Raw genomic sequence first — 27,669 nt, 5'->3', positions numbered from 1 at the left:
CAACTTTGGCTACCATTGTAGCACTCTGCTCTTCTGTCCTTTCAGCTCAGCATAGTACCCTGATTTCCAGTCAGGGAAACAGAGTTTGAAGAGGTTTAGTGACTTGGCCAGTGTTACACAGCTAGTTCCAGATCAGTGACTACCAAATTGAAGTATTTGTTTATTTAACTCTTTATATGGAAAAATTTAAATATATGCAAAATTAAACAATAATGTAAAGAACCCCAAAATATCCATCACCCATTTTCAATACTTATTGATTCGTGGTTAGTCTTATTTCATGTATATCTCCACCCACTGCCAGATTTGTTGTTGAGATGATGTCAGGAAAAGTAATTTGTTTTTAAATGATCAGGGAACCAAATCACAAGGTGTCACAGTAGCTGTGTTTATAAGAAAAGCCCCGACAGAGTCCAATGATTTTCTTATGTAGATTTTTTTTGTCCACATTTTATTTTTCCCACCTCTAACGTCCTTTTTTAAAGTATATTGCTGTAGTCATTTCCTCTAATAGCTGCCTGAAATTGCCATCCATACATTTGTTGCACTGATCCTGGGCTATGAGACCTTGCTTTCAGAAACAGCCGAGTAGGAGGTGCCACATAGAGAATGCTGTGGCTAGAACCAAAAAGAGACGCTCAGATGGTTGGTTTGTCTTTGGTGAAGAATCTTTGGTGGCATTTTTTCTAGATCCTTTCCCCCAGGTTTTTCTTGACTTCTTTAATGAAGGCCACCTAAAGGAGAGGACTCTGTGAGAGAAAGTTTATCCTCCCTCTGAATACCCCAGAAGAGATGCTTCTTTGGAGTTAGAACATAAAGAGACAGATACAGCTGCTTAGTCCCTTTCCAGTGGCCCAATCCAGCTGCAGGGCTATTAATCCCTTCCTTTCCTCTCCCTCCTCAGTAACCTCTAGATGCTAGCTGGAGGGAAAATACTTCTGATTTGTCTCCTCTTAACCTGTCTCAATTTAGTTCTCAGGTCGCTAGGCCTCAGTCTTGCTGTATTTACCAGCATACATGTGTTGACTCATGCCTTTTGCCTCCTAGTTCATCAACTTGCATGAGAATGGCCAGCGCAGCACTGATGGCGTGAGTGAGCACGTCATTGCAGAGCTGTGGCTGCAGCATAGCTTGCAGTACCACTGTCTCTCAGCCCAGCTCCGACCTCTGCTTGGGGATAGACAGTATATCAGAAAATTCTACACAGGTGGGTAAAGGTCACTTAGCCAGGATTGTTGCATATACTTCCTCATTGTTTTCTGCTTTACTCTTCCTTTGTAGACTCACTCTTACCCCAGGGTCTCATATTTTTACTTGATGCCATAGAGATTCTAATAAGAAACACATAGCCAGCCTCTCCCTTACTTTGCCTACTCCCATATACACAAACCAATACAAATAACTGCTATTTACCGAGAGTTTCTATGTTTCAGTCACTGTTAAATACTTTTTATACATATTCTTTTATCAACAGCCCTAAGAGTTGGGTATTAATATCCCTGTTTTCCAATCAGGGAAGCAGAGCTCGTGGAGGTTGGGTTACTTGGCCAAAGTCACCCAGTGCCTAGATTCAAGTCTAGATCTTTCTGCCTTTGAAGCCTCTTGTCCTGGCCTCTCTGCTATCCTGCACGTTACTTAGACTCTCCTGTACTTTGTTGTTCCTGGCCCTCCTTCTCTCCACACTATTCTCCTCTCGTCATTTTTACCTTTTCCCTTTCTCCTTCCCTGAGCTTCTCCCAAGGTCATAGAGGGAATCTAAAGATTGCCTGATTGGACTCCATCACTGTGGTAGTTTTTCTCTCCCCAGACACGGCTTTCCTACTAAGCGATGCCCACGTCACGGCCATGCTCCAATGCCTAGAAGCAGTGGAACAGAACAACCCCCGCCTCCTGGCTCAGATTGATGCATCTATGGTAAAAGGGGCAAGGAATTATCTGTCTATGCCGGCCTCCGGGACCTCCCCAGGATGTAACCCTCTGTAGCTGACTACTTCGTCACTTAGGCAGTTGTCAACTGAAAGGCTTTTATTTATAAAAATACTTGGAGAAGAAGGGGGAGGTTCTGAAGTAAAAAGTCTAGGCTTATGTCTGTTTGAGATGGGAAGGGTCTGTTTCTTTAGACCCTTTTTTAAATCCTCAGTCTGAGTAAACATTAAGGGCAGGCTTGACAAAGAGCTGGGGAGACAAGGGATGATTTTGAATCAGGAGTAGGATTTACAACATCCGACGTCATATGGCCTAGTGTTACTTGGATCGTTTTTGTCCTTGACGTATAAAGAGAATTGTGTTGTTTGATGCTGTTTATCATTAACTCTCCAATTCACTTATCCCATTACTAACATCAGTGCTTCAGCTAGAATAGAATCACAGTCCGTGCTCCTTTTAGGGAGGGATCCCCTATCTCTCCTGATTTTAAAATTTTTTATTGTTGGTTACCATCTATTGAACACTTTGTATGTGCCAGGCATGGTGCTGTGCGCAATTCCTGCGTCACGTCATTTAATTCTCACAACTCTATAAGGTAGGAGGCCGCTGAGGGACAGAGTACGTAAGTCACTTGCCCAAAGTTTAGACCAAGTAGCTTGTAAGTGATAAGACATGATTTGAACCCCAGTCTGCCTTCTGACTCCATGTTCATAGTCTTAAGCAGTTCGTGTACTGCCTCCATGACAAAGCCCTCCTGCTTTGACCACCCACGAGCCCAGTGGCAGAAGCTGTGGTAAATGACAGGACTTCGAAGTTTCAAAGTTGTGTCGTCTAGTACAGGGTTGTTGTGTTGTATCCATAGGCTCTGGCTGCAGTCTAAGCCTGCTGTCCATGGCTGGCTTCTACCAGTGTTTCTGGACTGCTGAGTGCCCCTCTTCTGAGGGCCTCTGTCTTTGACTCTGACATGGTTTTTTGTTTTGTTTTGTTTTGTTTTTTGTAGTTTGCCAGAAAGCATGAGAGCCCACTGCTGGTGACAAAGAGCCAGAGCCTAACAGCTCTGCCTGGTTCTACGTGCACCCCTCCAATCCCCTACGCTCAGCATTCCTACTTTGGGTCCTTCTCTAGCCTCCACCAGGCCACACCCAACCACGGCCCAGGTATGGGGGCACGAGGGGTAGTCGTGACGTGCATTCCCAGCCCTGGAAAGTAGAGGACTCGGTGCTCGCAGCTGGATAGAGACAGAGCCGTGGGTTGGTGCATTTTATCAAACTTCATGTCTTAATAATGGACATCTTTACAAAGTAGATAACATGTGGCCTAGGGTAATTCAGTGGAATCATTAAAGTAACAGAGGAAAGAGAGGCGTTTTACATTCCCCAGGGTTTCTGATCCACATTGCCAAGGAGGCCTTCCAATAGTAAGAGCTAACATTTAGTGAGTGCCTACCACCTGCCAGGCTCTGTTGTAATCAATTTATATATATCATCTCATCTGATCCTCAAAATCGTCCTATGAGGTAGGTGTGATTATTGCTCATTTTACAGATGAGGAATGCATACTAATAAGCCATTAAGCCATTGTCTCAAGAGCTCATTCTCTTGGTTTAGCTGCTTTTAAGTAATTTTTTACTTACCTCAAATGATTTGCCTTTTTTGAGGTGACACCGTGTGTCCTGGGCACCTAGTGATGATAGGGAGTTTGATCCTTAGTTGCGGAGAAGCCTCATATATACCAAAGACTTCCAGCTCACCTCTCCTTCCCCTTTCTTTTTATATCCTAGAAAGAAGATCTACTTCCTTTTCACTTTCTGGCCCTCCCCAGAAACCTCAAGAAAGCAGAGGGCACGTCTCCCCTGCAGAGGGTCAAGCCATCCAGTCCCCTCTGCTTCCAGTCTCTGCATTGGCCAGGGATTCCCCCTCAACCCCAAATGAGATGAGCTCCAGCACTCTGACCAGCCCCATAGAATCGTCCTGGGTCAGCAGCCAGAACGATTCCCCGAGTGATGTCAGCGAGGGGCCCGAGTACTTGGCCATAGGCAACCTGGACGCCCGAGGCCGCACCGCCAGCGGTCAGAGTCACAGCAGCAATGCTGAGAGCAGCAGCTCCAATTTGTTCTCCTCCAGCAGTTCCCAGAAGCCAGAGTCTGCTGCTTCTTCCCTAGTGGACCAAGAGGGAGGTGGGCAGAGCCAGCTGTCCAGTGTCCTCCGTAGGTCCAGCTTCTCAGAGGGGCAGACACTCACTGTCGCCAGCGGAACAAAGAAGAGCCATACACGCTCCCATTCAGATACCAACATTGTCTCCAGAGGAGCCCCAGGTAACGACAATCACCTGCCCCAAGTTAGTGAGGTGGCCTCCTGAATTGAGGGTGGAAGGGAGAGTTTGTTCTTAAGGGTCTTCAAATGGCAGAAAGAGAAGTTATGTTTTGGATGCCATGATGGTATCCTGCTTATAACAAAAGAGAGAAGTTAGTAATGTAATGCGGTTACCCAAGGAAGCGCTCTCAGAAGATTTATATTTATTCCTTTATACATTGCAAAACAGTAAATGCTTTCCTGCATTCTCTCACTAGTTCTTTAGCATCAGATTGTAGAGTGACTGACGCATCACAGTTCAAGTTTGAAATGTATCTCTCAGACAGAGAGGAGGTACTAATAAGCTTTACAAAGAATTCCATTAAATTCCTTACCTTCCTGGCATTCCTGGGAAGTTTGGTCAGGATGTGTTACCAGCATGAGAGAGGCAAAGTGACATTCGGGTTTCCTTATTAAAACTGGGGGATACAATGAGTGTGGGGTGATGTGACCTAGTAAACAAGGAGGTGGGGCTGACTCTGTATGGAACTCAGGCTGAGAGGCAGCCAGGTAAGGAGGCGCTGGCGCCGAGACTCCCCTCACACAAACACCAGCTGCGAGCAGCAGACAGCACCCCAGGCACAGGGAAGGTGGGTCGCATTGCTTTTGCCATCTTCCTGCCATCATCTCTCCTGGGTTGGTGGTGTCTGGCAGGCTCTGGTTGGGTTTCGTTTGTAAGAGAATCTCCCTAACAGCAAATATAACATGGACCTTTGTGCTCAAAGCCAGTTCTTTGTGGGAATGTCCCAGAAATCAAATATAAAAACGTAGGAACCAAAAAGGAGGATTTCCACAGCTGCGATCATCCGAAATTTCTGAATGGCGAACTTTTGTCTCTGTTTTCCCATCCAGAATGTGGTTTGGCTTTATTGAAACTCTAGAAAAAGAAAAGAAATCTCCCAAGCAAAGCCTGTCTTCCCATGAGCTTTCTTAGATGTAAAGAGTGCTTGGGTGAAGAGTCTCCCTTCACGTCTCCTGCTGCAGGCCTGGTGTCTGCTGTAGTCCAGGGGTCTGAGCATGTAATACTTCCCTGCCCCCATTTTCTCATCCATCTGGATTCCAGAAACCACGGTAACCTGCATTGGAAAAGGGAGTCCAAGGAAACCTAAGCAGACAGGCCTGCTGGCGTGTGGGCCCTGTGCGGCTTCTTGTACGAGTTACCCTCCTTCAGCACAAGGCTCCCTCTGGGAGTTAAATCCCCACCTCTACTGGATAAAAGCACACTCCTTTTCTCACTCTCTCTGTTCTCATTTCCTCTGTCTGGACTCTCCGTCTGTCTACATACAGGAGGCCCCAGGAATATCACCATTATAGTTGAAGATCCCATTGCAGGTTTGGGAGCCAGTCCCCCTCCTTTCTGTGTGTCACCTCCTCCTGCTTCTGCTCCTCTGTGACCAGCTTGCTTAGTTCAGAACTCCCTTTTCCATTCTGGTGTCAAATCAAGTCTGGCAAGTCTGGTCCTGCTGTGATGCCTGGGCCTGTCTGTAAAATGGCACCAGTGTTTTGCCTGATGTTTTCTGCCCTTGACTTCCAAATGCTTCATTCAGTCTCCCAACTGCTTCTGGGAGACAGAGTCAAGATGGTTAATCCTATTTGCCCAACGATGAAACAGAGGCCTGCTATTTGTCTAGGGCATCATGATGAATCAGTGGCAGAATTTTTCTTACAACTGAGTCCTTAGTATAGATGACTTTATCTTCCTTGAATTAACACCAGAATGTATTTTCTTCCTTTTCTGTGGTCTTGGATGTGGGTGCATGTTTTTTGCCTCTCCTAGAGTCCGTGTTTCCTTTTTCTATTATCTGTCCTTCTTCCCCTATAAGTTTCTCTCCACCCCTCATTCCAGCCATTGCGTAGGATTTTCTCGTGACTTAGTCTTTGGCTTTCACAGTGGTGTTCAAACTGAACGTTACGCTCCATTTTGGGTACTTTAATGCATGGACATGATAACATTAGAATGTGTCTACAAGACAGAGTGCTGAGGGAGGACGGAAAACCATGGCCTCCCGGAAATGGGTGAAACCACTGGGTATGTTAGCTCGGAAAAGAGGTTGAAGAGGAGTAAGTCTGCAATACCATTGTTTAGAAGAGCATTCTTGTTCTTCAGGAGATGAGAAATTGTAAGAAGACAGATTTCCAGTGAGTATGAAGAAATTCTAAGAATTAGAGCGGTGCAGTTGAATGGGCAGCATCCGCAGGTAGTGAGCTCAGTAAGCAAAGGCTGGATGGCCTTTCGATGCAAAGGAATAGGGCACTGATGTTGGAGTTTGTATTGTGTGCTGAGTTTGACTGGAGTCCTCAAAAGTCCCTTGTAAGTGATGATTTCTCACCAAGGCATCGTGGTTACTGCCGCTCTGCCTTCAGTTCAGTAGTGAAGAGAAGAGCCCACCGCCAGAACCACCAGAAATCTTTGAGGCCCAAGGAGAACACACAGTTATCGCTCACCACTTAGTAGCATGTTTTGTGAGAGGAGCAACTGACAAGTTGGCACCATCTGTCAGGGAAATGGGTTGGATGCAGCTTAATCATTCATTCATTCTTCCTGAGCGTCCTGCTTAGTTCTCAGGCACCCACCAGCTTTTCTGCCTGCTCTTCCTTCTGTAACATTGGAATTTTGTGTTTCCCTTTGGAGAATATCAGTTTCTCATTTCCTTCCAGTCCTGCGTGCTGCTCTTTCTCCATCCCCAACTTTCACTGTTCCTTGAAAACTTCTACCCAGGCACTGCCCACTGTGCCGGCCTTCTTTTGAAATCTCTCCCTTCCTACTCCAGTGAGGTTGGGCCTGCAGTCCTTTGGTTACCAGGCCACCATCCTTGGCTTCTCTAGCATTGTCTTGATGCTTCTTCTTTTAAGCACCTTGCAGGGTTTTGTATTACTGTTTTGCCAATTCAGAAGTGGGTTACATTGTAGGTACGATAAATTTACACTTCAGCTTCAAGAGAAGCCTCCTATTTCTTTAGTGAGTTTAATCCTTCTATATTGTTGTAAAACCTAGTGTCAAGTTATCAGAAAATTTCCAATGTGCTTCTCTTTGTTTTACCATGTGAGGGCTGTTTTGTATATTGCTTTGTCAAGAGGGTAGAAGTTGACTGATATTCCTGGAACTTTTGGTCAGAAGATGGAAGAAAAGAATTAAATTCATGAATTCACTTTGATTTGATTCTATTTTCACCTTTGTGTTGTTGCCTTCTGGGTCATGTTTTCTCTTTTCCCTTAGAATGTACTGACTCCTCCTCTTTCCCCCATGTGTTCCTGCATTCTTGGACTGTTCCCTGTTGGTGTGCCGTCTCTCTCCTGTTTGGGAGGGCATCGGGAATGGGAGCAGTTAAATGTTGACAATCCAAAGTTGGGAACCTATGTGTTGCTCACCTCGTATGTGTGTTTTTACTCCCTGGTGGTCACTGACTAGAGTCCTGCAATGATAAGTCGAAGTTGAGAGGCCCTTTGCCCTACTCTGGCCAAAGCAGTGAAGTCAGCACACCCAGCTCTCTGTACATGGAGTATGGTAAGTGAGTACTAGGAAGGCCAGGCTGCCATTGCGTCTTTGCTCTCCCCTTGTGCCCGCTGAGCTTTGAGCTGTGTGGCTCATCTCAGCTCAGTGGAGGGTGTATACCATACAGTCGCACTCTCCCCTCCATCACTTTCAACCTCTGTGCTAGAAGTCCCACTGCCCTGCCATTTCTCTTGCTCCGCTCTGACTTTGGGGTCCCACCCTCTCTTATGCCATGGGTGTTATTACCATGAATGTCTGTTGAGCCAGATGGAGTGGCTCTCTGAGTGGGTCAGAGGGACCTTGAAAAGAGGCCTTTGAGTGTCTGGGCTTAATTAGCAGAAGATAAGCTCCATCTGGAAATCATCCACAGGAGGAAGTCATTTGTTTCCTTGTCTGACTCTCGGTACAGGTTGTTTTTTTCATTTTGTTTTGTGGGGAAGGAGGGCAAGTATGTCATCTTAAATTTAGGTGTTAAAAGAATTATCTCTAGGCTCTCTCCATTTATTCCACCATTTTTTAACCAAAAGGTTTAGTGCCCTGGGATCCTGAGATTCAGAGACATTCCTTTTTGAAAGTAGGTATCTTTTTTCCAACCTGTAACCTGGGAAAACTTGGGATCATCTTTAGTAGTAAAATTGTCAGACTTCATGAAGAAGCTTGACTGTTACAGATTTGCTTTTCAAGTCAGAGTTTTTCACATCCACGTTCCATTTTCCCACAGAGGGTGGTCAGTACCTGTGCTCAGGGGAAGGTATGTTCCGAAGGCCATCAGAAGGACAGTCGCTTATCAGCTACCTGTCGGAGCAAGACTTTGGCAGCTGTGCAGACCTGGAAAAGGTGAGGAATCTAAAGGGCTACTGAAGAGCCCATGAATCAGGAGCTCTGACCTGAGGGACTACAGTGCCATTTGTTCTAAAGAAGTCTTAGGTACACTGCAGTAATGTGAGTATAGACTACAACACAGAGAGGTTCCCAGTAAAGATAAGCTCAACAGATTCTCTGGGGAGAACTCTTCAGGGCACGTATGCTCCTCATTGAGTCGAAAAATGTTACTGATTTTATCTTAGAAGCTGCCTTGGGCAGAGAAGCATTGAATTTTAGCCACAGGATTGTTGTTTCCTTGACCCTGGAACCTTAGGGGAAAACTCTTTCCAGAATCAACTTCTATATTTGTTCTAAGGCTCAGATATGTAATAAATAATGTCCCTGTAGCATTTTATAGTTTACAAAGCACTTTTCCTTGAGACACCACATTTACCTTAATACTTTGTGTACAGATATATGGCTTTAGGAAAGACCCTGATAGGAAATCCTCGACTTTTCTGTCATATTTTTATGTAGAAAGTAGGCCAGGAAGGCGAGGAATGGACAGGTATGAGAGCAAAGAGAATGTAGAACAGGTTTTCTGGCCATCGGCTCTCCTTACAGGAGAGTGTACATTTCCCTTGGGTGTTTTCAAGAACAGCAGTGCATACCTTGGCAACTCTATTTTCCAACATTATAATCTGTGCAGCATTCAATACTTGTAGCCCTTTGCTAAGCAACTTCTTTGGTGCTTTCTTTCCCCCAGGAGAATGCCCACTTCAGCATCTCAGAGTCTTTGATTGCTGCCATTGAGCTAATGAAGTGCAACATGATGAGCCAGTGCCTAGAAGAGGAGGAAGAGGAGGGGGAAGACAGCGACAGAGAGATCCAGGAACTGAAGCAGAAGATCCGCCTCCGTCGCCAGCAGATCCGCACCAAGAATCTGCTCCAAGAGACCGAGCGTGGAAGTGAGTGAGGCTGCAAACACTTCTGTTCCCGCTTCTTCAGGGCTTCAGCATAAGACTTGATGCCTCGGGGGCTTTCTTTTTTGTCTTCATTTGAGATGTGGTAACCAAGCCAAGGGTTCCTCTCCTGTCGGAAAGATTTTCTATATTGGTCTCTATATTGTTTTCTACCAGACCAGAGTCCTAGAGTTCATCCATTTGCTATCTCAGAAATACCTTCCCAAAAATAGGTTTCCAGGATGAGGAGAACAAAGGCCATTCGTCCCAGATTCACTTCCCAGATAGTAGTACCTTCTATTTACATGAAACTTTCTAAATTTCATGAGTCAAATGGGGATCACCCAGTGAGAAGGACTGGTTTCCTTCGCCAGCGTCACTCCCACACAGGGTTCTATTTACTTCTCTGCCGAAGTCATTCCAGGTCCCTTTCATTGTGACCCCAGAAGGAGAAGTAGATGTCTTTCTGTCCTGTTTATTCCCTCTCCCCCCTTCTTTTTTTAACGTAACAGGCTTTCGGGTCACTTCCAGCAGCTCCCAGTTCAGTTCACGTGATTCGGCACAGTTCTCTGACTCAGGTTCTGCCGACGAGGTTGATGAATTTGAAATCCAAGGTAAGAAGTGACACTTTGTTTCAAGGGAGATTTCATTACCCGTTTCTTTCCATTTGGAATCAGAGGCTGAGATGCTTTCCCTAACTAGGGCATCTTCAGTGTGGTCCATTATGGAATGTTGGTTATTGTAAAGGACAGCCTCTCTTGCTAAAAACAAAACCCATTTAAAATGTAAGCAGAAAAACACCCTGAAAGGCGGTGTTCCAGGTGGAATGGGTTGGCTGTTGAGGTCACCCTGATGCTGCTTCCTCAATTGCACCATTCTCTTGTATTGTCACTCTGATTCCTCTTGCTGAGAGTCTAGGGCTGGCCCATACCTACATGAAATTAGAATCCTATTCTCTTATATTCCATAACACAGCTGATGAAATTGTTTCAGAATGTTTAAAAGGAGCTTTTTTATAATCCTAAATGAAAAGGACAAAAAGAGTCTTTGGGGGGGAAAAAGGAAAAGTATTAATTTTACAAAGTAGAGCTTTATTTTCTGTCTTATCAGTGTTAGCTAAATTGCTTAGCAGAATCATGGCCTCTTGTATTTGTTGTTGTAAACATCTGCATAGAGCAGGAGAGAGGTTCTAATCTGGGAGAGCAGTTGTGGGAAATTAGGTTAACCCATGATCAATGGGTTCATCCATTCCTGCAAATCATAGATTTCAAGTTCCCATCTGTGCAAAACAGACAAAGAAACAAAAAACAGTTCAGGGACATAAGCTTTTCCCCCCATGAGTGGAACCAGGAGTAATTTTCTCATAGAGATGAATTGTCTGTAATTCTCCACTGTAGGATGATGATGAATAGATCTTCTATTACACGAGGCTCTGATTTCCTGTTTACATCAAACTAGAGAACCCATTCACTTACACAGACCTCCGGGTGTGGTTACTGGGTTTCTTCCCCATTCAGAAATGCACTTTTTGCATTTATTTTTCCACGTTTCCAGGAAGTCTTCCTTTTGTAGTCTCCTTAACGCATCTGCTTTTTAGTCATGATAATAGTAATCACTTAAAAATCCATTTTTTTTTTTTGTATGTGATTTTTCCAACAACAATTCCCCAATTCTCTGATACCAATCTAATGTCCTACAATTCAATTCTGACACTAACTCCTGGAGTTAGCACAAACCCCACAGTTTAGGGTCTCAATCCCATGAGACTATCCCCACTTCAGATGCCAGCCACAAATGGTGTCACCTGGCTACCTGCACTTCTCCCCAGCCAAATGCAAATTCAGGGGTTCCCATGGCTCCCCACTTAGGTTCAATAATTCACTAGAATGACTCACAGAACTCAGGAAAATGCTATACTGAACGATGATAGTTTATTATAAAGGATACAAATGAACCACCATAGGAAGAGGTACATAGGGCAAGGTCCCAAAGAGTCCCGAGCATAGCAACCTCTGTCCCCGTGGAATCAGGGTGTGCCACTCTCCCAGCACAGAAATCTGTTCACTGACCGACAAGCTCCTCCAAACCTCATCATTGCCAGTTCTTATCAAGGTTTTATTACATAGGCATGAGGGATTAAATCATTGGCCATTGGTGATTAAACTCAGTCTCTAGCCCCTCTCCTCCCCTCCTGAGAAATCGGGGATGGGCCTACAAGGTCTTCTGGCATCCAGCCCTAACCTGAAGCTATATGGATGGCCCCCCAAAAGTCCCCCTGTTAGCATAAACTCAGATATACTGGAAAGGGGCTCTTTATGGATAACGAAAGACATTCCCATTCCTCAGGAAATTCGAAGGGTTTTAGGAGTTCTGTACCAGGAACTTGGACAAAAACCAAATAATGTATTTTTTATTACTGTCTGTGATTGACTTGACCTCCAAATTAGAAGAAAATAAAAGGATTCTTTGCCTTCTCTCTCTCGTGATCAACAGTCAGAATTTTGTGAGGGTAATATTAAAGTAAATTCAAAACATGCTGCTTCATTGAGTGTGGCTAAGTCTGTTCCCTGCAGCAAAGCAAGGAGCTAGGAGAAGCTCTTTAATCTGGAAGGAGCCAAGTAGACTGCCTGTGGTGGCATGAAATGCACTCCCTATTGGAAACTTGCTGCAGTGGGCCCAGAGGAGATGTTTAATCAGCTAACTGTGTAGTCAGTTCAGAACAGAAATCCTTGAAGGGAAAGACCTTAGGGCAGGGTTTCGCAAACTCTAGGCTGGATGATTCTTCGCTGTGACAGACTAGCCTGTGCATCACAGAATGTTTCGCATCATCCTGGCTCCTACTCACTAGGTGCCAGTAGCACACCACCCTCTCCCACAACCATGACAATCAAAAATGTCTCCGGATATTGAATCTGGCACGATCCCCCCTGGTTGAGAACCAAAGCTATAGTGAATAGTATAACTGTAGATATAAGTTCCTAAAAGCAGTCATCTTTTGGAGCAAAAGTCAAGTCCTGATTCTAGTATCATGTGGTCTAAAGCTGTCATTCTCATCGATGTACTTACTGTCTGAATACTAAAGGGCCCGCTTTTATAATCATTATTACACAGATGGTAGCGAAGGATCTAACCTGACTCACATGTCAAAGAACGGACTCTCAGTGTCAATGGCCTCGATGTTTTCAGGTAGCCTGTGTTGGAAGTGTGGGTGTGCTCATACATGCATGTGTGTGAATGTTTGCACCAGCCTCTGTACATAGTTGATCACGTGACGTCTGTCAAGGTTACAAGGACTATAGGGTCTGGAGAACTAGCTGGGAAAAACTGGACTTAAGCCAGCTGGGAACAATTCAGATACTCATTTTCTTCTTCCTCATATGACCCCAACAGTCCTCCTCGCTGAGATTGTCCTTGTTGACCCTTCCCTACGACGATACTAATAGACTAAGTGGTCATTATGGCAGATGGAGGTAGTACCGTGTTTCCCCGAAAATAAGACGTAGCCGGTCAGCTCTACTAATATAAGACCTAGTGTTATTATCATATATCATATCATACCTGGTCTTATAGTAAAATAAGACTGGGTCTCATACTAATTTTTGCTCCAAAAGACACATTAGAGCTGATGTGTCTAGGTCTTATTTAGAGCTATTTTAGCTTATATTTAGAGCTAGGTCTTATTTTCAGGGAAATATGGTAGTAGACAGTTTAGAAAGGAATGGTCGTGTGAAAAAATTTCAGTTTAATCTTATAGTTAAGTTTCTGTCACACATCCAGGCAGCAAAAGTCAGATAGAATGATAGAGTTTTGAATTTGCAGAGCCAACCCTCAGACAGCTATTTCTTCTAGGTGCTTTGCATACAATTAGGATTTACTGCTGCAAATGTTTGCCCTTAGTAATTGCTTAGTGATCCAAAGGAGTAGGCTTTCTATAGGTGGGCTTAACTGATGAAAGTAGTTTTCTACTCGGAGTGGCGTAACAAACATACAAACAGCAACAAAACTCAGGATTTTCTTTAAACAGTTAATTTGAACTTAATATTGTCAGCTACTAGAACTTGAAATAATTATATAAGATTAGATCAAGGTTTAGAGAAATAAAAGTAATTAGGTACCTCTTTCTCTACTCCTGAACTGTTACAATTTATTCTAACATAGTCTTCCCTTACTTGAGAAGTAATTATCCTAAGTCACTTTTGAACTGGTTTCTAATGTGTTCACAACCACAATCCTTTGCTAGTGTAATTGTTGACTGTCAGGCACCTCTCTGTCAGTCTGCTTTAAGCATAAAGCATATCTTTATTTGGTCTTCCTAGCATCCTTCCTTCCCCATTTGGGAGCTTTAAAGCTTTTTCTATATACCAGTAATATGAAACATTTTTTCAATTAAAAAGCTACTTTTTCTTGTGACCCACATCCCAACACATTATGGGGGCTTGGGGGAAAAGCAGTCAGAACAATCCTCTCTCAAAAGCAGTGACTTGTTTTACCTTCTTTGTACACAGAGTCCCAGTTATGAAAGTATAATATGCAGTTCATCTTTCTTTAGATTTCTTTACTGCTTTCTGTTCTTTTTCATCTATTTCTGGTCTTTAATCAAGTTTATTACTGGTACCAAATTCTTTCTAAAAAATGTCATTATACTTTTCATTAGCAGTCTTTTTGATCATATCTAGAGGTTTACAGGTGTGTTTCTTTTTGATCACCTTAGGTGACTTATGCTATTAAAGTCTCTTGGGATACTATCGTAGGAAGGTCATCAGAATCTATAGCATCCTTGGCAAAATTACTTAAGCATCACATTGTGGACATCATCTATGATAAATACTCTGGATATTGTAATACTCTGCTTAATATAATCACTTTTCTTAGATCCTGATTCATTGAGTAGACCGTGTGGATCAAAAGTATTTATGAAGGAAATGGAATTGGAAGTTACTTCCTCCTAGCAATAAAATGGATATAAACCTTGTGATCATAGAAAGCTTCGTATTCATCAACATGTATTTCGTTTTTCAAAACAATTTTACTGAGGTATAATTACATATAAAAATGTACCCACTTTAAGTGGATAATAATTTTTAGTAAATTTACCGAGTTGTACAACCATCACCACAATCTAGTTTTAGAACATTTTCATCCCTGTGCCCATTTACAGTTATTCTCATTCCCACCCAAGCCCCGGTTCACTGCTAATCTATTCTCTGTCTCTGTAGATTTGCTTTTTTTGGACATTTCATATAAATGCAGTCATACATATATGGTCTTTTGCGGCTGGCTTGTTTCACCTCATCGGTTTCCTCTGATGGTATCTGCCACATTGGTATGCTAATCATTTATAAGCTCCCAATTCGAGGTAGTCTTTTCAACTTCTTTAGTTTTAGGGTTTTGTTGTTCTTTTAATCCCCCCTTTATCCTCTTCTATTATAGCTGCATCAATAATTCTTTATCTTCCTTTATAGATTCTTCTAGAATTTCAGTCTGCACATAAGTATCTAGCAGGGTCCAATTAAGAGACAGAAGCCACACAGTAATTTGAACAGGGAAAGTTTGATATAAAGAATTATTAACTATAATGGAATCGAGGTAATGGGAAAGCAACTCAGGAGTAAAGAGAACGTTAAAGCGCACAGCACAGGAGCAGCAGATGCAGGCAGCAGTCCCTGTCGCGAGGACTGCTCGGGATGGAGTGCCCCAGGTAGGAGCAAACGCAGAGGAGGGCCACATTCCAGACCTCCTGGCGCGCTGGATGGTCCGAGTTGTCTGAAGCTGCTGAGCTGCCCTGAGAAGAGTACCACGGTATGTTGTCTACAAGGTGCCATGCCAACGGCCCTCAGCAGGAAACCATTCTCTGGGCTGCTGGAGGAGGCTTCCCCAGGAGGTGCCATGCCTCCGAGCTCATGGGTGCTGGGGCAAGTGGTTCATGAGAGGTGGCACTTGCTGTGAAGCTGTCTGAAGGCATGCTTACCCAGGGGAAATTTACATGCACTGGAGGAGCACTCCAGAAACAGCAAGAGAAACCCCTTGCTCTTCCAGTATCCCTCCAGTGCCCTCTACTGACAAAGCTTAACATCGCACCAGCTGGCAAAAGATTGTTTGCAAGTCCAGCTGTTACCACAGAGCAGACAGAAAGAAGGGCAGGTTTGAAAGCTGAAAGGCAGGAAGTTGACAACTGGCACAATATATAAAGATGAAAGTCCATGGACTGTATTTTCTGACAAGTTTTTAAATTGTGTCCAATTCATGGTAATGATTGCTTCTCCCCACCCTCCCCTTTTTAGTAATTCTTTTTTCTCCTTTTTAAAACGAGTATTATGGTTCTCCATTTTGAAGTATTTCATCTTGAGTCAGTAGTTACAGAAAATTCATTGGAGTAGGATTTCTGGATGTGCTGGGTGTCACTTTATCTGCTAGAAGGAAAGCAGGACGGAAAACAACATCAAACGGGCCAGTAGATTCTGAAGTTGACTCTCTTTTTATGCCTCACTTATTTTGTTTAAAAATTTGTAGATTTTGCTAGGGTTTTAAGCAGTCTTTCCCTGATCATCCCAATACCAGTGTCTGGACGTGCCAAAATTCATCTTACAACATGTCATTATTTTTGTTGTTTGTTTTGATATTTTTCAACTTTTTCAGTCGTAGTAATAGCCTTATCCTATTAAAGCATCAGAAGCATTTGAAATCAGTTTTTGTCAACAAATCAATAAAAAGTTTCATAATTATGTTAACTTCCATTTGGAAGGCGATCTTCTCAGACTTCTTTCTAAAGTGCTTTCCTTTGGGGTACATTTGATTCATCCAGATAAGTAGCTTCTTTACTCCTTAATCACCTTAGATCCTGGTCTACTTTTATTCTGGTCCTTGACTAGCGTTCCAATCACTGTAACCTAATCATCTATCATCTTCTTGAACTGACTAGAGGCAAAAGGATGCAGCAAAGACCCAGCACCCATAGGCCTTCACGATACCTGGCCAGTGTCAGTTATCATGTCCCTTTTGATCAGGTGCTGCCTCTCCACTTTGGGGGTAAGATCCTCACATCTGAACCTGTGCGGTCTTCTGCACTCTTGGAAGTATTCAGGATTAGCTAGGAAGTCATTGCACCTCTGGTAAAAAACGGAGAAACATGTATGACTTGACTATATTTTCCAAAGAGGAGAGACTCATTTTTTTTCTCTCAAAGAATAAAAGACTTTCTTTCTGTGAAGATGAAGAATCACTAAATAGTTTTTATGAAGATGATGGTTTCCTTAGCAACCATGAATTATCAGCCACCTCTCCTCTCTGGAGTGCAGTGTTTTCCTTAAGAGTCTGGCCCTAAAGTAACAACATTAGCTTTTTATTCAAGGATGTCTGTCTAAGATTTTCTCTCATTTTTCCCTTTCTATCACTCCCAAACAGGTGAAGATTTGCTTTTTGCTTTTAGCCAATCAATCATTTATTTAGGAAATGTTTTCTAAAAACCTATTCTGTAAAATCACTCTGAGGGTTATAAGAAGGACAAGACAAAACTTAAGTACAATCCAAGGCAGTGTGTTATTCAAATAAATATTATAAACCAAATGGTCTATGAAAGTCTACTTTGCCTAGAATTTTATTTTTCCTTCACTAGCACTATTTGGAATGGAGTAGACAACTACCAGTATATTGGGATCTGGATTTTGGTGGTGCAAATTCAGAGAGATAATTATGATATATATAAACTTCTTTATTAAATGCAGTAAGATACATTGTTTATTAGTAAAAAATTTTGTTGCTCTCAAGTGTTTCCATGCTTAGAGAGCATAGGAAAATTGACAGATTTCAGTTATGTTCTTTTACCTACGTATATAGCTTTGAAGACATTGATTTGTCAGGAATATTATTTGAGTATGTGCTTGTATACAGAGCCGTGTGTTAAGTATTTTAGGGCCAAACAAGAATTAGACACGATCTCATTTCCTCACAGGGAGATTTTATAATCTAGTGGTACATACAGAAAATATAGAGAGAGAGGAAATGTGAATAACAATCGAGCTACTCATGGCCAAGTGCACAGTGACGTCATGTAAGCTTAGTGCTCTATTGAAGGGCTTAAATGCAGTAGATTGATCATTGTGTAGGTTTAATTCGGAAAAGAAGGTCTTTTCACTGGGCATCAAAGGAAATGAAGGATGAGACTTATCAGAACAGTCTTGTTTTCATGACTTGAATAGATTCTGTCCGCCTTTCTTGAATATGACTGCTATATTTCATATTCCTCCCATCAAAAGTACTTGGGTAGATGAGGTCTCTGGAGGTTCAGGCATATCATTATTAGAAATCCTCTTCAAAACCCCTTATCAGAACTATGCTTTGGAAAGTCTGCCACAGTTTTCTGTGATTATGCTTGAGAGTTCTATAGTAAAGATCACGTGAATAGCTCCACGAAAATGTGTTGGTTACCAGGCATCTCCAGGGAGTTGCCAAGACAACAGCCAAGAAGCTGTTTTCTTCCCTATGCCACCAGACAGGAAGGAAATCTTTCCATGAAGCTTTTTAAAGACTCTAGAAGACGTCTCATATTCAAGGGTAATAGCAATAGTGATCAGATGTTAGAAGCCAAGTTCCAATTCCACATACATTTAATGAGTAACTTCTATGATCCGAGTTCTATGTTAGCTACTGCGTCTGACATGAAAAAGAGCTAGATAGAGTTCTTGCCTTTGAGAGTTTATTACTTAAGAGGTTTTGAGATTTAGAGAATGAGGGAGAGATTGGAGTACTTTATTTTGTGTTTCTGCTTGGTAGAGGCTGTGTCCCTGTGTGGCTTCCTTTTCTCATTCACTGTTTTGCACCAAGTATGACTTTGTTATTCCACCTGGATCTGTAGCCACTTTGACCTTCTCAATGCTATGCTTAATGTCACTAATTAGCCTGGTTGAACGGAGCCAAACTATAAATTGTGTGCAGAGCTTCACCTGGACTTCTGCTCCTTTTCCTGCATAGAATGTAGCACCTGGCTGCTACCCTAAGTGCTTAGCTGGCAATAGCTCGGAATGATTTCCACTCCATTTCCTACTCTCCTTCTCTCTGGTTCCATTTAGATGCTGACATCAGAAGGAGCACATCCTCAAACAACAAATCCTTGATTTCCTCCCAGTCCTTGTAAGTACTTAAAAAAAAATAAATAAAACTTTGGGGTACGTAGAGAAACAAACCCAATTCTTGACCTGTGGATGGGAAAGGCCATGGATGAAACCATCCAAATTCACAAAGAGGCAAGGTTAAAGTGATAGACCTGCCTGATGGTGGCAAGCCCAACGGACGAGAGCAGAAGATTATGGTTCAAACAGGGTGGGCTCCGATGGAGGCAGAGCTCGAAGTGTGGATAGTTCCTTCTTTCCTGACTGATTATACCAGAGGCCCCCAGAGGATTATGTCTCAAAAGAGAGAACAGTGATCATGATTTCTGATTATAAAATCAAATTGAACAGGTTCCGCAGTGTAGTCTCAACTAGGGCAAATAGTAGTAGCTCATTCAGGAGCAACACTAGCCCTTTATAGCCCACAAAGCAGTTTACTTGCTTTATTTTATAAACAGGCATTATAATCCCCATTTTGCAGTAAAGAAATTGAAGTTTAGAAAAAGGAAGTGATACAGAATTCTTAACTAGCAGTGCCATACAATGCTGGTAAGTGGAATTTGAACCTGACTTAGGACTATAAGACCGGTATATTTTCCACTATAACGCATGTGTCTACGGAAGATGAGAAAAGAAGCTTAGCAGACTGGGGGTGCTACGAGTGTTCTCTCAGCCCAGAAGTCACTGCATATGGTATCGGGTCCCGAAGGGAAGGTTCCCATCTTCCTGTCTTTTCCCTATGCTCAGCCTTCCTTGAATCTCTCCTTTCCAGCTCCCACTGCTTCCTACACTCCACATCCGCTGAGGCAGTGGCCATGGGGCTCCTGAAGCAGTTTGAGGGGATGCAGCTCCCAGCCGCCTCGGAGCTAGAGTGGTTAGTTCCTGAGCACGATGCCCCTCAAAAGGTAAACTCTTAGCTCTTTTCCTCCACCCACTATCTAGCCCCAGAAGGTTGTGACCTTTTCTTATATTGTTCTCCTTTTCATATGTCCCTAGTCTAGAATGAGCCTATGTGTTTCCTTCCTTCCTCACAGAAGCCATTCATCACAAATTTGTTGAATGAATGGCTGAATAAATGAATGCTTGCCTAGCTTGCCCCTAACAATTGTCAAAACAGGAGATGATGGCTCCTTCCCTGTCTTTATTCCACATAATTGCTCACTAGACCCAGAGGCTGAACTCCTATGTCGTGACCACCTTCGAGATACTGAAAAAGCGAATTATTCCGCTTCATCTTTGCTCTGCAGTTGAGTAAGGCATGAAGCACCCTGGAATACCAGGCGTCCTGGGGTAGCTGCAGGGACAGCATCAGCAATGGGTGCGACCGCCCTGGGATGCTGTTTCTGTTCCTTTTGCTTCTTGGACCCAAGGCTGTCTCTTATAGTAGCCTGGTGCCTATACTTTCAAGGGCTAAGTTTCTCTGAAGCCCTTACCGATGATGTGCCTGAAATGTCTTTCATTGACTATGCTTCTGTCATGGCCAGAAGGGTGAAGCATATGTGTTCCCCCAGACTGTCCATGTTAGATCACCCTGTGTTTTCTCCTGCAGCTCCTGCCCATCCCCGACTCACTGCCCATCTCACCAGATGATGGGCAGCACGCTGACATCTACAAACTGCGCATTCGTGTTCGTGGCAACCTGGAGTGGGCCCCACCCCGGCCTCAGATCATTTTTAATGTTCACCCAGCCCCCACGTGAGTAGCCAGTGGCTCTGCCCTTTGAAAAACAGATACGTTCTCTTTGGATTGTCTTTGGATTGTCGGGGCTGTCTCCTCACCCTCTTGTCTCTGCCTCCGGCTGTACATCCCACACAGTTCTAAGAGGGAGAGGATTAGCCATCTTGTCTGCAGGTCATACTGTTAACCCTCCCATTCCTTCCCAGCGCCACCCGGAAGTGAGGTCTTTCGTCATCGACCTTCCCAACCAGATGCCTTCCTCCCAATAGTTTTGTGAGCTTACTAGTTTTTCTTCTCTTTTTAAGATGGATGAATGCTTTTCTTTTCCATTGTTTTCTCCTCTTATTATTTCTCTTCTCTTACATTTGTGTGGAAAGTGTGGTTAATTATTGGGAAGAGTCACTGCCCAGACCTAAATTCTAACCTTATAATCCTTGGTTTGAATTGGTTCTCCCAATAGGTTGCTTGTCCAGCTCTTAAAAATAGGTGAATTCCCTTCTTTGCCCATTCTTAACAAGAGCCCATGTTTGTATCCTCCTCCTTGACATGTCAGAGGCCTCATGCAGGTGGTGTCTGCCAATCCCCTTTTCCTTCCCTTTGCTCAGGAGGAAGATTGCTGTGGCCAAGCAGAATTACCGCTGTGCAGGGTGTGGCATCCGGACTGACCCCGGTGAGGATCTCCTCTGACCCCCTACTGCTCACACTTGGGCAAGGGGGTTGGTCAGAGAGCTAGTAAGAGGAGGCGACAGAGCAGAATTGAGGAAAAGGATGGAAGGGACCTGGAGAGGAAGGGATAGGGCTAAGCAACAATACTGGCAATCAGAGGGAAATTATTTCTGGGATCACATTACCAGGATTGTGTATTAGAGAAAATTGGGTACTTTCAGCGAGGTTCTTGGGGGCTGAATCTTACCAGCTCAGCAGTGTTTATTTCCTAAGTGGCCTCCAGGGTGGCACACACAAACCCCAGTCCCCACTGTGTGGATTTCTGCCATCTTGGGAGCTCAAACAGAGGTGGCTGGAGCCTACAGGCCATCCCCTCCTGCTCTTTCAAAAGGAACGGCAGAGCTGCCTCAGCAGTTTATAGATGGGAAAGCCACATCTGACCTCTGCCTTCCTGGATTTTCCAGATTATATCAAGCGGCTGCGGTACTGTGAGTACTTGGGCAAGTACTTCTGTCAGTGCTGCCATGAAAATGCCCAGATGGTCATCCCCAGCCGGGTGCTGCGCAAGTGGGACTTCAGCAAGTACTATGTCAGCAATTTCTCCAAGGACCTGCTCATCAAGATCTGGAATGATCCTCTCTTCAATGTACAGGACATCAACAGTGCCCTTTACAGGAAGGTCAAGCTGCTCAATCAAGTCCGGGTAAGACCCCTGAAAAGGTCACATCATACGTTACCCTTCTCATCCCCTCCCTGTGTCTGTACCGGCTTTCCCAGGATCACCACACGTCTCTTTGTCACCATGTCAGAGCTGTAACCACCTCATCATTCACATTTTCTCTGTCTACTTTCTCTAGCCATTTCCCAGGTATCTGTCTGGTTAGAGTCCAAAAGCTGCCAAGGCAGCTCTGAGGTTATAGAGAGCATTCAATGGCAAAAGCAGGATTTCTCCCTTCACTGAAAATACTGTGAATGGAGAATGGGGTATCAGGTGGAACATTCGAATTCTGAATTTCTCAGAGGCTTCTAGCTGTGGATGTGATTTGGGCAGACTGACCTAGCAGACGGGCCTTCCTTGACTGGAGGTCACTTGGAAGCGAGTTGCTGGGTTACAGGTGTAGAGAATATTCTGGCTGTAGCTACATGCACAGCTTCCAGGCCCCCAGGGTTTAAAGGTACTGGTCTCACGGTTATTTCTCTCCTTTTCATAACCCCTTTCACCTCCCACCCCCCACCACAATGTCTGTCTCCTCAGCTGCTGCGGATCCAGCTGTATCACATGAAGAACATGTTCAAGACATGCCGATTGGCTAAAGAGTAAGTGGTGTGGAGGCCAGAGGCCTTGGGCTGAGTTCATGTCTTGGAAAGAAACATGTCCCAGCAGTTGGCCCTTGTTATGTGAAAAAGGAGAGTAGGGGGATCATGCAGAAAATTCCAGAAATGGTAAATGAGAAGCCTACAGCAGTAACTGTGTCTGTATCCTTCTCTCTGGAAGGAGCAATCAGTGGTGATTCCATCCAGGGCAGGCTTACCACTCTTTACAAGCTGATATGAATCACCCTGCAAAAGGGTGTAAAAGTCACCTCTGCTATCCATACCCTGGTAGTGTGGCAGAGTCAAGGTGTCTTGGAACACCTGGGTTGGCTGGGTGTTGCCCCTCCTCATTACCTCTGCCTGGGACCCTTCTCTTCCCGGTCCTGCTTCTGGATAGAGATCCTTCAGCTCGGATGTGCCACACGAGGTGTTCATTCTCTGCTCCCACCCACTTCCCCTCATCTCCTGTAGCCTTCTGGACTCCTTTGACACAGTACCAGGCCACCTGACAGAGGATCTCCACCTGTACTCACTGCATGACCTGACTGCAACCAGGAAGGGGGAGCTGGGGCCTCGGCTTGCGGAGCTCACCAGGGCGGGGGCTGCCCACGTGGAGCGATGCATGGTAAGAAAGTCTCGCTTCAGCAGGCGCATGGACCCTTGCTTAGAATACGGGTTGTGCGGTGGACCCAGGGTTCTTGCCATTTAGTCCCAGGAAGTTATAGTGGCCTGTCAACACTGTGAGAAACACTGGACAGGATGGCTCTTCCCCGGGTTGGTGAACAGCTAAATCATCCAGATCTAAAGAACCTAAAGTTAGAAGAGGATTTGGTGCTGGCTTTGCCCCTGGGTGACCAGGCAGTTCTAAGTAGGCCGTCACTAAAGAATTTTCATGACGTGGGAGGGGAACCTGGATTAGCATCTGAAAAGGGACTGGGTCTTGGCTTTATCATTTTCAGTCACTGACCAAAGGAAATACTTTGCCCTCTCTGAGGTAAGCCACAGTTTTCTTGTCTCTAAAGGGAAGATAATAATTAGTACACACTCGTTTCCTCTCAGTATTTTTGAGGATTGATGAAATAATTTATGTGAAAACATTTTGCAGGCTTTAAGTATTCTATGGACTCAAATTATTATTCTTGATATACCCAACATGCCAGAAATTCAGAAATTCCATTTTTAGAGTTTCCTATTTTAGAATATGCCCAGTCTGTATTCCTGTGGTAGTCCCAGAATGAGAGCTTAAAATGGGGGCATATGTAGAGATCCTGTGTAGCAGGGGCAATTGGAAAGACGTAGCTACAACATGACTCAAGGCTGGGTGTTATTTTGGAGAAAAATTCTTGCCTTCACATTTTATCCTAATTGGCTGTCGTTCTCACTTCAAAATAAAATCATTACCCAGGCTGGAATTTTTACTTTAGGAAGCCTTTCGTGGCACTGTTCCTTCCTATTTTTCATCTCTTCGTTGAGAGCCACTCTCATGGCTGGAGTTTCTCAAACTCATGCCTCTCTTACCTGCACCTTAAAGCTTTGTCCAACACTGCCCAGCACTGGCCCTCGTTTGCCTGTCAGGCGTCCAAGTGTCCCTGGTGTCTTTGTGAAGATGGGAGGATACCTTAGAGCCCACTCAAGTCTCATTTACGCTTTGCCCCTCCCTTCGCTTGTGTTCCCTCTCTGTGCCACTTCCTGGTATGTTGTCCCTCATTTTGCTGCCTGTCCCTTTCCTCCCCAGCTCTGCCAAGCCAAGGGCTTCATCTGTGAGTTCTGTCAGAATGAGGATGACATCATCTTCCCTTTTGAGCTCCATAAGTGCCGGACCTGTGAAGGTGAGGGCTGGTGCCAGGTGTGGCGTGGGCAAATAAGACTGAACACAAAGTTAATTTGTTTCCCTTCAGCCACCCCTATTAGTAAGAGTGTGTCTGGATTCAGGCCGCCCTACGATTCACCACAGGCACGCTTAGCCCTGGAGGTGAACGAGGCTCTTGCAGCGATGTCTTTCCCGCTTGAGGTAATACAAATTGTTTTCTTCTGTCTCACCTTCCCGACCTGAACAGAGTGTAAAGCATGTTACCATAAAGCTTGTTTCAAGTCTGGAAGCTGTCCCCGGTGTGAGCGGCTACAGGCCCGGCGGGAGTTGCTGGCCAAGCACAGCCTGGAGTCCTTCCTGTCCGACTACGAGGAGGAACCCACGGAAGCCCTAGAGGCTACCGTCCTGGAGACCACCTGAGGAAAGCACGTGACACCCTTTTCCTAGGGGCTAGGGTCACAGAACGCAGAACTGAGCCACCCTTTTAAGGACTATACCCACTTTCTTCTTTTTTTTAAATTATCATTATTATTTTTTTATTATTTGTTTAATGTCCAGATATAGCCAACCTTTGTTAGGTTGGTGGGGTCCAGTCTGTTGTAACAATTTGTAGATACCAGGTATTTCCATGAGAACTGTCACGTGGGTCCTTAAGTGAAGCTTCTAGTGCCTAGTGCCTCTGTCAGGGGAATGGACAGTGAGACCCAGTCCTTCTGACATCCATGGCCTTCTCCACTTGGACCAGATCTGGTTTCTGCTGCATCTTAAGTATCATTTTCAGTTTTATTTTGTTTTAGTGCGGGAGCTTCTGAGCCAGGCCTTTCTCAACAAACTCACTTCTCCTTTGCTGCTGAAACAGGAGGATGGAGTTTTCTCTCTCCCAATCCTGGAATAGGGTCAGACCCGTGCCCTAAGGAGAAGCAGCAGAGAATGGGACTACGTTGTGGACATTCTGTCCAGCTTCTTTAGATATTTTTGAGGCCATAAAAACAGCGTTGGTACTACCCTGGAATCCACAGAGACCTCAAAGAGGCAGCCATGATGCCCTTGTTTGAAGTATTCTAGGCATAGATGATGTGACTGACAGCTGACTGTACCCTGGTGGGCTTGAAGCAAGAACAGCGCTGATACTTGGGCCAGGCCCATTCATAGCCTCGCACTGAGCATAAGTGAGGCTACAATTTGTTGCTCTAGGAGAATTTATTCAGTGAGAGGAGCTGCTGGTCTCCTCTTAGGTGATAAGGTCTCTAGCTCTGGTGCAGGTATAATCTTTCAACCTCAATCAAGTCCCTGATGCCATCCTCAACGGAGGACAGAGACCCCATCCACCAACTTATTTGTGTCTTCCTGCCACTCTGTATGTCCTCTGTTACATGGTCATTGTGGTTCGGAGTAAAAGGGTGGCCCAACTCCATTCTCTCTCACTCCTTCCTGTAACAGAGCTGGGACCCTCCCTGGTGGCTGGTCTCTTGCCTTAGTTTTTTGTCAAAGTTGGGGGCAAAGCTTCCCGCTATCAGTGGTGTTAGAGAACTTGCCAACTATGGATGTGAGTGAATGTTCCTGTGTTCTTGGTATAACAAGAGCCTTTATGCCAATTATGCACTTAACTCTTTAGCCTGGTGGTATTCATACGTTCAATCATCCTTTTCAGATTACTAATTTTAACAAACATACCCCTTTTTAAAATGTGTGTCTTGATGGGAAAATTGTTTGACAGGACCACGTATATGTTTGTAGTGTTCTTTAAGTTGCTATAGCTCCTGACCTGTATGTAAAACACTGGTTAGGGCCGCTGCCCCAAGGGCTGGCAGCTCTGTGAACTAAAACTCTCAGCGTTTTTGTTCGAGGACTGACTTCTCTTCTTCCTGTGTACCTACCTGTCTTCCTTAGCTGCTTGCTAGTAGAAAAAAACTTGGTGTGTGCGCTGCCCCAGGAAGGTGAACAGAAAGTTACACATGGTTGGTGGAAGCTGAAAGTGCCTGAGCTGGAAGCACGGGGAGTCTCACAGGAAGTAGAAGGGGCAGTGAGGTAACGGCCAGAGCCGAAGCTCCACGTGGGCAAGAGGGAGCAGGGAGGACCTGACCCATGGCGTTGGTCCCTCTGCCTCAAACTTGGGATCTGAAAGCTGCATCAGGCTGGAAGACACTGAGACTATTCTTCTTGCAGTTTGTGGGGGGGGGCCTTTGAAAGCCAAGGCCTCCGGCCCAGCCCAGTTTTGAAGCGTTGACTGGCAGCTCCCTTGTCCTTCAGGGAGCTTTGGGAATGACCCCACAAAACTCAAGTCTCATTAAGGGTTAGGCCTCAGATTCAGACTCAGGGGTTTGTAAAAATGGTGAGCTCTACTTCCAGTTTTGGTTTAAATGACAAATCCAGCTCCTTACGCCAAGTCACTACACTGTAGGAGAGATGTACTCTCATGATTGTTCTGCCTGTTTCATCTTAGCATAGGATCAAAGGATGGAAAAGGCTGACACAGTTTCTAAAGCTGAGATCAACAATCTTCCATGTTCTGGTTTTTCACTTATTTTTCTCTATCTCCCCCAGCCCATCCCCTTAGGTTGCATATCTGTTTTCGTGACCCTGACACTGCTGTCGTCACTGTCCCAATACCCATTTATTTATTTGAGAGTAGGTGGGGAGAAGAAAGAGGATAGGATATTTTGAAAGCACTTTGCAACTTACCAGTATCTGAATATCCCCTGCTGTTGTGGGGAGAAGCACTGAATGCACTGAAGAGAGTTCCTTCTGAATGAAATGGGAGGGAGGAAGTGTTCTTTTCAATAAATGAAGGGGGAAAAGTTTGCTTACAAGGTAGAGACAAGATTCAAGACATAGCAGAAGAGTGGAAAGCAAATATTGTCCACTTAAATGAGGCTGTTATTGACTTTCTCTGCCAATGCTTTAGAGCTTTTGTTGAATTAACATAAAAGGAGCAAGAGTCTAAATAGAGATATTCTGTGTGTGTGTACAACTCGTGTTCTGAACTGGATTTCTACTTGCTGTAATTCATACACAGTCTAACAGCTCATTGTCATCTTTAATAAACTAAAGAAACAAAATTCTGCCTTTCATTTGCCTGCCTTGACTATTAGGAAATGGTATTGAGTGTCCACCGTAAAGCAGGCATGTCTGAAAATTCAGGTGGTTTCGGTGTTACAATGCCAAGAAAACTGGACCTTACAGGTTAGAAAAAACTGGACCTTACAGGTTGGAATGCTTCATCATTGGCTTGCTATGTGGTGTTGAGCCGATCACTTCGCCTGTCTGGATTTCTGTTTCTTCCTGTATGAAGGGCCTTTGTGGCACAGAGTCCCTTCCAGTGAATGGGCGTGCCCCCCCTCCATCCCTTTATCACATAACGTGAGGTAAGTCTTTCTCTCCACAATATCTGAATTGTCTTAGATGCTTTAGTCCCATTGGCTTTGAGTTTCTGTCCTGTGGCCCAGGACAGAGCTGGAGTTCCAGCTCCACCCTGCAACTTTCTGAACATTTCTCCTTCGATGTCCCTTGGTCCTCTCCAACTGGTATATCTAAACCCAATATAAATATCTTATTTCCCCAA

At 44.4% G+C, this 27,669-nt stretch overlaps 1 protein-coding gene across 9 annotated transcripts in view; it reads left to right on the top strand.

Annotated features, from left to right (window-relative positions):
- The window catches only part of RUBCN (rubicon autophagy regulator), a 59,120-nt gene extending 31,954 nt beyond the window's left edge, over nucleotides 1-27,166 (top strand). For 3 of the 9 annotated variants that reach the window (XM_019723649.3, XM_019723641.3, XM_019723643.3), the window contains exons 4-22: nucleotides 1,048-1,207; nucleotides 1,808-1,914; nucleotides 2,927-3,083; nucleotides 3,707-4,240; nucleotides 5,565-5,609; nucleotides 7,687-7,782; nucleotides 8,492-8,607; nucleotides 9,341-9,542; nucleotides 10,049-10,150; nucleotides 12,648-12,722; nucleotides 18,602-18,662; nucleotides 19,413-19,545; nucleotides 20,190-20,335; nucleotides 20,923-20,987; nucleotides 21,448-21,686; nucleotides 22,239-22,300; nucleotides 22,769-22,922; nucleotides 24,033-24,126; nucleotides 24,355-27,166. In XM_019723649.3, the coding sequence (XP_019579208.1) occupies nucleotides 1,048-1,207; nucleotides 1,808-1,914; nucleotides 2,927-3,083; nucleotides 3,707-4,240; nucleotides 5,565-5,609; nucleotides 7,687-7,782; nucleotides 8,492-8,607; nucleotides 9,341-9,542; nucleotides 10,049-10,150; nucleotides 12,648-12,722; nucleotides 18,602-18,662; nucleotides 19,413-19,545; nucleotides 20,190-20,335; nucleotides 20,923-20,987; nucleotides 21,448-21,686; nucleotides 22,239-22,300; nucleotides 22,769-22,922; nucleotides 24,033-24,126; nucleotides 24,355-24,527 (2,721 nt within the window). In that variant the 3' untranslated portion in view covers nucleotides 24,528-27,166. The remainder of the gene's footprint in view (nucleotides 1-1,047; nucleotides 1,208-1,807; nucleotides 1,915-2,926; nucleotides 3,084-3,706; nucleotides 4,241-5,564; nucleotides 5,610-7,686; nucleotides 7,783-8,491; nucleotides 8,608-9,340; nucleotides 9,543-10,048; nucleotides 10,151-12,647; nucleotides 12,723-18,601; nucleotides 18,663-19,412; nucleotides 19,546-20,189; nucleotides 20,336-20,922; nucleotides 20,988-21,447; nucleotides 21,687-22,238; nucleotides 22,301-22,768; nucleotides 22,923-24,032; nucleotides 24,127-24,354) is intronic. The other 6 variants (XM_019723647.3, XM_019723646.3, XM_019723644.3 and 3 more) reach the window with 5 other exon arrangements.
- The last annotated feature ends 503 nt before the right edge of the window (nucleotides 27,167-27,669 follow it).

The sequence above is a fragment of the Rhinolophus sinicus genome, chromosome 17 (assembly GCF_057876585.1).
Source record: "Rhinolophus sinicus isolate RSI-liver-muscle chromosome 17, RSI-T2T, whole genome shotgun sequence".
Lineage (NCBI taxonomy): Eukaryota > Metazoa > Chordata > Mammalia > Chiroptera > Rhinolophidae > Rhinolophus > Rhinolophus sinicus.
This window is presented reverse-complemented; position numbering and strand designations above follow the sequence as displayed.